The sequence below is a fragment of the Geotrypetes seraphini genome, chromosome 13 (genome assembly GCF_902459505.1).
Source record: "Geotrypetes seraphini chromosome 13, aGeoSer1.1, whole genome shotgun sequence".
NCBI lineage: Eukaryota > Metazoa > Chordata > Amphibia > Gymnophiona > Dermophiidae > Geotrypetes > Geotrypetes seraphini.
This window is the reverse complement of record NC_047096.1, coordinates 28,508,013-28,520,036: the sequence shown is the minus strand read 5'-3', so window position 1 is coordinate 28,520,036 and position 12,024 is coordinate 28,508,013. Positions and strand designations below refer to the sequence as shown.

At 39.2% G+C, this 12,024-nt stretch overlaps 1 protein-coding gene across 7 annotated transcripts in view; it reads right to left on the bottom strand.

Moving 5' to 3' along the window:
* CADM1 (cell adhesion molecule 1) overlaps positions 1-12,024 on the bottom strand; it is a 752,856-nt gene that overhangs the window by 107,939 nt on the left and 632,893 nt on the right. For all 7 annotated transcript variants that reach the window (XM_033918796.1, XM_033918799.1, XM_033918802.1 and 4 more), the window contains one exon: positions 6,009-6,105. In XM_033918796.1, the coding sequence (XP_033774687.1) occupies positions 6,009-6,105 (97 nt within the window). The remainder of the gene's footprint in view (positions 1-6,008; positions 6,106-12,024) is intronic.

Below are 12,024 nucleotides of genomic sequence, written 5' to 3'. Positions count from 1 at the left end.
GGACGGAAAACAGTGGCGATGAAAGAAATATTCGAATATAGCGACACGGACAACGCATTAATTTGCTCCCTATGCCGAAAAGCAGGTGTTAACGGAGAATGGAGCACAGGGAAGACTTGGTCTGAGTGGAAAATTGATTATTTAAAGCGTCATCTGAATCATAATTCTCATTTAGAAGCGGTTCAAAAGCTTCACAATCAAAGCCGAGGTTTTCTAATGAATTTCTTGAAAGAAACTCCCGATAGTCGGAACAACAGAATCGAATACGCACAGAGATATAAATCAAGTCCAGAGGAAGTTAACATTTTAATTGATAATATATTGCTAGCGGTAAAGTTGAATTCGTCCATGCTATCCGTCCAGGAAATTCACAATCACATGGCTAAATACGTAAAAATACCTGATAGCTGGAGAAGCAAAAACTATGCTTTCGAGTTCCTTGACTGCATAAATGCCATTGTTAAACGGGAAACATTTACAGAAATCCGGAGGTCTCCTTTTCATACCCTAATAATTGATGAAAGTACTGATATTTCTGTTTCGAAAATGCTCATAATATACATTAAATTTAGAAGAAGTGGCAGCAACATTCATGAGACAGTTTTTGCTGGCATCAAACATCTAACTGCTTGTGACAGCACAGCTATAGTTGATGCTATAAAGCAGTTTTATAGTGAGAACGATTTAGATTTCAGTCGTATGGTCATGTTCACGTCCGATGGAGCATCAGTCATGCTTGGGAAGCATAATGGTGTAGCTGCAAAGTTACGTCAATCAGTTCCTCATCTTCTAGAGCAACACTGTGTAGCTCACCGCGAAGATCTAGGCATAGACGATGCATGGAAAACGATCCCATTCATGAAAGAGATCGAAACTCTAATACGCACCGTGTATACGATTTTCAGTAGATCGAGCGTACGAAAAGCCAAACTGGAGGATATTGCTAATGCTGCAGACTCAGATGTCATTTCATTTAAAGCTATACATGATGTTAGGTGGCTGTCTCGGCACTTTGCTGTAAGTGCAGTGGTTAGAAATTATGACATCCTGTTAGAATATTGTCAAGAACAGGTGGAAGAAGACAATGATCCCGTGCACAAATACTGCCTGACTAAATTGAGTAATCTGGAATTTAAAGTTGCGCTATTTATTCTCTGCGATGTTCTTGAGGAGCTTGGATCACTGTGTAAGCTTCTTCAGAAGAGTTGTTTGGCACCTTTGGATGCATTCCAGTTCACTAAAGCCAAATTAAGGAAACTCAGATCTCAATATCTGGGAGAAAAACCACATTTCAATGAAAATGTTGAAACTCTCATTTCATCTTGTAATTCTGTAATTAAAACAGATCATATTCTTACATTTATTACACAAACTTGTGATCATATGGACAAAAGATTTCCTGACAATGAATTAGAGGACTGGCGTGTTTTCGACAAAGACTGTATCTCAAATCCGTCCAACTTAGAGGAATTTACATTTGGAAACGAACAATTTTCACGATTATCTAACCGTTATTTTCTGTTAATGAACAAAGATGATGAACATTGTTTCAAAAGGCAGCTTATTTCAGAATATTCGGAGTTCAAATATATTATTGCTGAAAAAGTAAAAGCAGGAGCTATACAAACGCTTCAGGAAATGTACAATTTTGCTCAGCAGCATAAACAGTTCAGTGGACTAAATGCTCTATTAGACGTGTGTGGCACCTTTCAGGCTTCAAGTGCCGATTGTGAGAGAGGATTTAGCTTGATGAATGCTATAAAGACAAAGACTCGTAATAAGTTAAGAGTAGAACATTTGGAATGCCTAATTAGAATCAAACTTTATTTAGCCACAGGAAATAATGTAAACATAGACAGTGTTTACAATTTTTGGAAATCAGAAAAAGGCAGAAGAGAACAATCTTAATAAAGAATTTTGGAGCCTAAAAGCCTATGGAGAACTTCCAGAACATGCTAAAATCAATGAAACGGACACATTTGGCCCCGGTGATGACGATGAAATCCAGTTTGATGATATTGGGGATGATGATGAAGATATTGATGATATCTAACTTGAGTGAAGAATTGATTCCATTCCAGTTTCACAACAATTATTCTACAACATATTGAGTGAACTCTTCTCACTGAAGGCAAACTTTGTGCCCAATAAAATGGTTTTCAATATTTTGTTTTAATGTATTTATACTTTTGTGTAGAAGCTGGAATTGATAGATTGTCTAGAAATTGAAAGCATCAAACGTATTGTCTTCTGGACTGTTTTTAATTTACAGTTTACACATATGGATGTAACAGACATAACTACATTTGTTGTAAAACATTTATTAAGATATCATTTCATCCCTACAATTTCTGTAGACTGTTTTAAAATAAATTTGAGTTTTTCTGGTAAAAAAAAATAAAATAAAGAATTTTGTACTTTCAAGAATTAATGCGTTGTTTTGTGTTCTTAAAAATATTATTTAACGTTATTTAATTTAGCGTGTAGGCCTAAAATTCCTTTGAATACCTCGTCCTCATGTATCAGCAACTTTGACAACATATTTATTTGGCTCATAACTTGCTGGCGCCCGATATTTTTAGCTCACAGTGAAAAAAGTTTGCTCACAACACCCGCCCGCTTAGAGGGAACACTGGTTGTAACCCCCCTCATTATATTTGAAACTGAACTTTTTGCCTGTTTTTTAGGGAAAAAGTTCAGTTTTAAGAATAATGTGGGGGATTACAACCCCCCAAACACCCCACAACGCCAGCGCAATGTCTGTTAAGTAAAGTGGGGGGTTCCCCCCCACAACCCCCTTCGGAGCCCTTTAAAATAGTGCTTTTCTTCGGCGCGCCATCAACCTTGCGCTCATTTGTCTGCGCTCAGTTGTCGGCGCGCCGTTGTCTCGCGATTTAGTCCCGTCACCAAAATGAATGCATGGCTATGTGGATGGTGATGTCAAAATTATTTTGGCTTCCTGGACCATGGGATGATTTTCCAAGGGCTGCTGAGCAGAGATGGTACAGTATACATCTATTAAGGGAAGAAGTGTCTTTGGTGGCAGGCTGGATAATCTACTGAAGAGGGCTTTAAACTATAAGTGATATGGAAGGGTAATCAAAGCCCCCGGATGAGTATAAGCCCTCAGGTAAGTAAATCACTGAATACTTCTACATGGATGGGAAAAGGGTGCAGTGTCTGGAAAGCAGTATATACTAATGCTCAAAGTATGAGAAACAAGATTCTGGATCTAGAAGCTGTGATGGAAGAAGATGAGTTGGATATAGTGGCGATCATGGAGATGTGTTTCACAGAGAACCATGACTAGGATGTAGTTATACCGGGCTATAATCTGTTCAGGAAAGACAGGGTAGGTAGAAAAGGAGGGGGGAGTAGCATTATATGTTATAGATCCTATTAAAGCCACACAATTGCAAGATCACTGTGGATCAATTTGGAAAGAGAGAATGGTAAATATATTTACATTCACAGATGGAAGAAGTGGACAGAGATTTAATAGTAGACATTCAGAATTTATCTAGAAAAGGGGAAGTTTTACTAATAGCTGAGGTTAACATATTTTGTTTTATAAATATAGATAAAAAGAAATTAAACAATAAACATGCCAGATATTGATTGGGGTATCTCTATTGCAGGGTCTTCTAGAAGTAGGGAGATCCTGGAGCGGAACCACAGAAGACAAATGCGAACAGGGATGGAGGAGTGGTAGATCCTGATTGATTTTCAGGAGAGTTGGTTCGTGAAATGTAACACAGGGAAATGGGGCCAGCAACCAAAAAGGGACCCCACAGCCTGTACTCAAGCCTCTAATAAACCAGAAGGCAAGATGGCTCTCAGGGGAACAGACCATGAGCCTTGAAGAAACACAAAGCAAGCTGGCTCATCAGGTTTCACTAGGGCAGGGGTGTTCAATGTCGGTCCTCGAGGGCCGCAGTCCAGTTGGATTTTCAGGATTTCCCCAATGAATATACATGAGGTCTATTTGCATGCACTGCTTTCATTGTATGCTAATAGATCTCATGCATATTCATTGGGGAAATCCTGAAAACCCGACTGGATTGCGGCCCTCGAGGACTGACATTGGACACCCCTGCACTAGGGGGTTGTCCTGTGGGCTTCGGCTGGCCCTTTCAGAATCTACGTCCTCGTCCTCTCCCAGGCAAAATAGTCCCAAATATGGAGTCCTCTTGGCACCGAAACCTTGCAAAACAGAATAATACCCAACAGAGCAGAGCCGAACAGATCAGATCAGAACACATCTTCTCAGTTTGCTTGCAGAAGGAAAAACTGAAGCGGGCACTATACTCCACTAGTAAAGGAGAAGGAGGAGCTGTAAGATGAGATTGATAACCTTATGCAACAGTTTGCGAGAACAGACTCATCACCTAATGTACAGATTCCTCTGTTTATGTAACAGAAACACTATTGGAATTGACTATGTCCCGACCTAGATGTCTCAATTCGGGTCTTGACGTACTATGTAAAACGGGCCTTCATATGTGTCAGTCTTGACTTGGGAATCTGCATTTTATGCATCATCTCAGAAGACATCAAGAGTGTATATAACTAGGCACCTATATTAAGCCTATTCTATAAGAAAAAGTAAGTACCTACTTTTAATTATAGAATACTAGCAAAAATTGCCAAACCCCACATACATGAAGACATGACACCAGTCCTACTGCTTGCGTATATAACTACACCTGGATATTGGCAAGTACGTGTATATATGATAAAATTCTCTAATTCACACTGTACTTGTGTGCGCAGGCCAAAAAGCAGAGCAGATGCCAGGAAATCATGGTGCATACTTTTCTGCAAGGCGGTAATCCATAAGAAGCCATTTAAGCATGTAAATAACTAAAAAATCTCACTCAGAAAACAGCAGATCCAAGAATAAATGAAGGATAAAAGGCCTTTATTGAACCATAATCAGATTTATGGTTCAATAAAAACTTTTTATCCTTCAATGCTTCTTGGATCTGTTGATATCATATGTCCCCTTTCGGTGTGGATTTTTGCCTCTCGGTGTAATCACTAGAATAATGCTATTAATAAATTTTCCTTCTGCCCAAAAGTAGGCAGTTCCTTTTAGATGTACCCCTCATGAGGGCAATTTTCATACTAGCCACATTGCTGCAATCTTTGGAAATGCTTCAGACCACTGGATTTCGCAGGAGAGACTTTCATTTGCTTTTTTCTGTGGATGTTTTGTCCAGCTAGATCAATGAGATTAGCTCTGAAAATATAAAACCACAAGCATAGTCCCCCCACCCCCACCCTAGGAACATCTCCACTGCAACATGAGGAGAAAACACCTCCTTTTACTTGCACATGGAATTAACAATTTTCAAAATAAGACAGTGACATAGAAACGACTCTGAATATTAACCTCAGCATCAGCAATTCAGTCATTTTAGGCAGCTCATTAAAAATAAAAAAAGCAAAAGATTAATATCAAAGATGTTTATGCCACAACTGCATACTGAAGACTGCTTTCGGAAAAATAACCACATGCTCTGCACTGACCCACATGGACTCCACATGAGAAGAACATGGTATGTGCTGCTAGTACTGACCCAAATCTACTTTAGTAAAGGTTCAGACTGGAGCAACATCTCAAAAATATATGTTATCTCCCTAACTCATTCTATCTTAACTTTTACATCACAATATCGTTTATTGGCTCAGGCTAAAATTTCAGGCTATGAATGTATTTATTCTTGTTTTAGTCTAATACAAGATAAAATACACTGCAGGACCATGTGGCTACTGGAACGGTACAAAGTAAGTAAACATTACCACTGCACAAACTCCCCAGAGCATCACTTTGTAGTAAATGGGACTGATTGACAATTGGAAAAAAAAGTCCTGCTGCTTGGCACATAACCTGAAGCACCGAGATTCTTGTCACTTCTTATACTTTGCTTCAAATTGCTCGGCATTCTTCCACCTCAATTTCCCTCATCTTGGACCAGTAAATGAACTATATGACTCAAACTTACTTGGGCTTTCCCAGTACTGTACATATCAGTTCCAGCGGCTCTCCTTCTCTCGTGATACCCTGTGGGTAGTTGACGGAAATGAGCACTTCAGGCTTATCTGCATGGAGAAAAGTACAGAAGAGAAGATGAAACCCCAGAGCTTCTGTCTATGGCATCAAGGCTGTGTACATGCCATCATATTTATTGATCGTGCCTAACATCGCTGAATCACCATCTCTCAACTCCATCGTGCTTCGATGGTGACATTCTTATTATACAAAAGTCACATTCTGCCCTGCATCGTAGATCTGAATGGCACTGCACTCATGAAATGTCAGAATTCCGCCATTATCACAGCTGAAAGTGTCATAACCCTCTCATTAGTCCAATGCTGGAGTGGGGCATGCTGTTCTAAATTGGGTTCTCTGACAGAAACCCAATTTGATTTAAAAGTTTCTTAATTGAATGCCTGTGTGTTGAACGGAGGAAGGGGAGCAACAGATGGCTGAAGAAGACTGTCAAACTGTTGAATATCCTTTCACCTCTAGGCCAAGAGATATAGCTCACGTTGGTAGTCAGTGAAAGCCTGTAGTTGTTCATGTGCTTTGCTAGAAATAAGTATTCAGTAATAGATGTCAATCCTCCACCCCGACACACCCTGCTTCTTGCACTTAATAAAAGGTCCCTGGCCAGTCTCCCCATTGCACCTCATCCCAGACCCCTCTTATCTCATCTGCGATTCCAAACTTAACCCAGTTATTTTTCTGGATATCAGTATCCGGATAAGTGCTAGCAGGTAAGTTACACTAGGACATCAAACACCAGCCGGTATAGAGATACTGGCATCAATATGCACATATAGAATAATTACAGTATTTATAATTACGTATTTGGTCTTGGAGGATGAGGTGTACAGCTTCAGCATCTATGAAACAAACAGTTTTTTCTGTTGCATCGTTCTTTTTGGACCCCGGTTAGATTGAATAAGTTGGATAATTCAAAGTCTAATAGATGCTGGCACTGTCATCTTGACATAGGAACATTGGATCATTTACTGTTTTATTGCCCTAAGATACTGTTTTTTGGAAATCGATTTGGGGACATATTACTAATATTTTAGTAGCCCATTCTCATGGTGCCCAATTCAGGTCACTAGAACCTGGCCAAAACCCAAGCAGTAGCAATATTCTATGCTACCGATATAGAGCAAGCAATGGCTTCCCCCATGTCTTTCTCAATAACAGACTGTGGACTTTTCCTCCAGGAATTTGTCCAAACCTTTCTTAAAACCAGCTACGCTATCCGCTCTTACCACATCCTCTTGCAGATAAAGACCATCACCTTGATTCTATATATGGCATGAAAAATTGCACATGTAAATTTAGGCATGCTTCCAATTTGCATTCGCAATCTGGGTAAGGAGCCAATTAGCACCAATAATTGGGCACTAACACCAATTACCGAAGTTAACTGGCAACAATTTGGATTCACGCGCACATCTTGCTAAGCGCTATTCTATACAGATGTGCACATACATCTTTTAGTGTGCAGCTGAAAAGGGGGGCATAGCCATGGGAAGGGCATGGGCAGGTCGGGGGTGGGGATTCACTAAAGACATGTGCGGTATTACAGCATTCAGGGATCTGTGCCTAATTGTGGGAGAGTAACCCAGTGGTTACAACAGCTGCCTCAGGACCCTGAGGTTGTGAGTTTGGTTCCCACTGAAGCTCCTTATGACTCTGGGAAAGTCTCTTAACCCTTTATTGCCCAGGTACAAATTAAGTGCCTGTCTAAAATATGTAAATTGCTTTGAAAGTGTAAACCACAAAGAAAAAGTGGTATATCAAGTCCCATCCCCCTTTACCCTTTAATTTACACAATAGGTTTCAGCTGGTGCAAATCCTTGTGCCAAAACTGGGCATGGACCCTGGTTGCTAAATGTTATTCTATAAACGGTGCCCAACTCAGAGCACCATTTATAGAACAGTGCTCAGTGCTCTGTATTTTTTTTTTTTTTTTGGGGGGGGCACCCAAATTTTTAGCACCATTTACAGAATATGGCCCTATATGGCCTTTCCAATCTACCTATCCATGCTTTCCACTAATACTGACAAATTCAGAATCCCTTTCCTACTTTCACAGAACCTCTCGGCTACAAAAAAAGTGGTGAACAAATCCTCCAGTCAATCTACCAAACCTTCTCTAAACTCTACCAATATTCTAGAATGTATTCCACCCAGCCCCAAGATTTTGTTCATTTGGAATTTGGCTATTTGCACATGGACCCTTTTTATATAAACGGTGCAGCATAGATTTCATGTGGTTGTCTGCTACAAGCAAATTAGGTGTAGCGGGCAATACTTTTTCCAATAAATAAATAAATAAACAGAACCCACTACTGTCTATTTCTACCTATAGTCTAAATGGAAATATTTGGTTAGTAGTTCTAGCTTTGATTGCCTTCCACAAAGTCATCTTTTTTGCTCCTTTCAGTCACAAAAGCCCACCTCTGCATGTCTTCCGTTAAGCACCACATCTTTTTTTTACTGCCTTACTTATGCATTGCTTTGCTTGTACCTTCCCGACTATTTTCCCTACTGCTTTCAGCTTTCCCAGATATTCTTTGTGATTTTCTTTTACAGATCCTTTGTACCTTTTAAATACTAATTTTTTGCCCTTAATTTATTGGTCCCATCTTTGGAATGCTCGTTTCTTTTCCCTCTTTCTTTTACTTTAATCATAAAAACATAAGAATTTCCATGCTCGGTCAGACAATGATCAATCTAGCTCAGTATTCCATTTCCAACAATGGTTAATAGCCATACTGGGACAGAGCAATATTTAGCACAGTATCCTGGCTACAACAATGGCCAATCCAGGTCACAAGTACTTGACAGAAACCCAACTAGTAGCAACATTCCATGCCACAAATACCTGGCAGGATCCCAAAAAGTAACAAAACTCCATGTCACTTACCTCAAAGATAGTCAGTGGCTTTCTCCAGATCTACCTCAATAATGGATTATGGAATTTATCGTCAGGAATTTGTCTAAATCTTTTTTAAATATAGCTATAAAAACTACGTTCACCACCTCCTCTGTCACTAAGTTCCACAGTTTAACTACACACTGAGTGAAAAAATATTTTCTCCTAATTGTTTTCAGTCTATTACTTACCCCCTCCTTTACAAAAACACACTAGTGTTTATAGCGCCGGCCGCCGCAGTAACAGATCCGATGCTCATAGAATTTCTATGAGCGTCCGAGCAGTTACCACCACGGCTGGCGCTAAAAACGCTAGTGCGGCTTTGTAAAGGAGGGGGTTAGTAACTTCATGGCATGTTCCCCAGTCTTTGTACTCTCTGAAAGAGAAAACAATTGATTTGCATTTACAGGTTCTACTCCAATCAGTATTTTGTAGAAAAAGTACCTACATATAATATATGTAAACCACTTTGATTTTACCCACAGAAAAGGTGGTATATGAAATCCATGACCCTTTAGCCTCTACTTTAAAAGCATCTCTGTGTGTAACTGCAGTACTTACATGCATAGATCACATACACATGCAAATGATGATTCTAGAAAGCTTTTATTTACGTATGTGGAGATCCATATCATGCAGTAATTTCAAGAGGACATGTAGGTGCCAGGGGAATAGCCTTCACAACAGTGAGAAGCACAAAACGACAACAAAGAAGACCGGATGGTGCTCAATCCTTTTTATTTTATATCATGTTTCGGCCCTAAAAGGCCTGCCTCAGGAGTCTTGCTGTTAAATCATGATAGAAAAGGTATATTGATCCATATGCTCAATTATTTCAGTGAGATCTCTTGAAAAATACCATGCCTGGAGTTCACAGCAAGTGTAGCAAAACCACATACAAAAAAAAAAAAAAAATGTGGTTTCGCTACACTCGCTGGGATGATCTCCTGATGTGGAAATGAAGACTTCTGAGTTCAAGAAAGCAACGCGACAAGCAGAGAGGATCTCTATGAGAGAGGAAGGTATAACAGAGGCAAAGAGGGTGACCTGTAATCAGATGGCTAGACATGTTGAAAACAACCATGGGGATGACCCTGGAGGACCTTACTGAACTAACACAAAACTGATTTCTTTTTAGATCCGCAATTCATCAAGTCGCTAGGACTCAAACACGAGTTGATGGCACCTAACAACAACAACATGGATAGGCAGATTCGATAGGCCATATGATCTTATCTATATTTTTTCTATTTTTCCATCTCTTAGACTATGTCTAAAGAAGGCAGTATACAATATACCCAAATTTCCTATATTCATGGTAGAGTTTAAGGATACTGCAAAACATTAATGGGAAAATGAAATACCAGGAATAGCCAATAAGAACACGGAACTTTCTTCAACCACAACCAAACACAGGCTCACAGACACAGCCTTATCAATAACTGAAGTGTTATCGTGGCAAAAAATAAGCAACAGTAAGTACAAATACTTGTATACTTTCACTTACAATACTAATGTATTTGTGGGTATGCTTAAAGGCAGTGAGTCAGTTACTCGTTTCCCATAACCTGAAACTCACACTTGGCCAGACTGAGTTAAGAGTTTTGAGGAAATCCCCTCCCCTGATGGTCATTAGACTTTCTGTTAATTAGACAAAGCAGAGTACCAGGGTCTTGGCTTTTTTGACTATAGAATGTCAGTGCATAGTAATATAGCAAATGTTGGCAGATAAGGACCTGCACATTCCATCCAGATTGCCCAACAAGGTGGCCAGAGTTGAATCTGACATTCTGCACAGATTCCACTTCTTCATGATTAAACACTGGCATATTTAATCTCTGTCTCTCCCTGCCAATTTTGAGGCACAGTAACGATGAAGTCTGTACAGCACCGGTCCCACTTTCCAACTACTGGAGCTATACACAGTTGCTTTTTTTTGGGTCTCCACAGGATTAGAACTCTGAGCATTGCTGGGATAAGAATTCCTCAGCTTCTTTATTGAATATGATGACTACGAAGCTCAATTCTTGGAATTCCTTTTGGTGGGTTTTCCTCAAACACTTTTGAGAAGATATAGTAACTCCAAAATATGGCTTCCTAGGCAATTATTAGACAAGAAAACGTATGGCAGTGGAATTACACTGGGTCACTATTCAATGTCATCTGCAACTTAAGATTTCAGCTCTAAAATTGATGCATGGCCATGTACAGTCATTACTGGCTGAAGCAAATTATTTGGTCTAGCCCCACTCTATTTAGCTGATAGATTTTCAGTAGCATCCCAAAAGAATAGTACAAAATCGCATGCTCTCTTTGTATTTCCTTCTGTCAAGGGTTGTAAAAGCAAGAAATACCATGATCATATTCTTTCATTTCAAGCATCTTTCCACGATAAGGTTTTTTGACCATTGTTCTTCTCATCTCATTCTTATGAACATTTTAGAAAACAACTGAAGACTTTATCTTTTTTCAAAATATTTGGTCGATTAAATCTCTAATGCTTTGTTCCTTTGTTATTATGTATAGCTTTTGTAAACCACATTGAACTTAGGGTTATAGAAATACGATGTTAAGTTATGTAAAAGGCTCGGCTGTTTACATGGGCTTCTGGCTGATTTCAATGGTTATTTTATATTTTTATTTTGTTCCGGGATATTCATTTTGTGCGTCTATATTTGTATTTTATTATGATTTTAAATTTTTATTGTAGTCTGACTTGGGGATTTACAAGAAAGGTAGAAAATCCAAATCTAATAAACTAAGAAAAAGGATCTGGATTCTTGGGTGAATAAATACAATCAGCAAAGTTCAAGTCATATAAAAGGTTTTCATATCTTTGGTGAGTCTCAGCTGTCCAAACTCTAGCTCATTATACTTTATTAAGAGCTGGTATAACTCGTTAACACGTTTCCTGTGGGGTAGTGTAGGCATAGAAATCCACAGTTAGGCTTAGCCAACTTAAACCCTTATAATTTATAGTACTGAAATGAACTGAAGTAGTAAATCCTCCCCTGGGAGATCAGATGGAACAACAAATACACTTCCATGAACT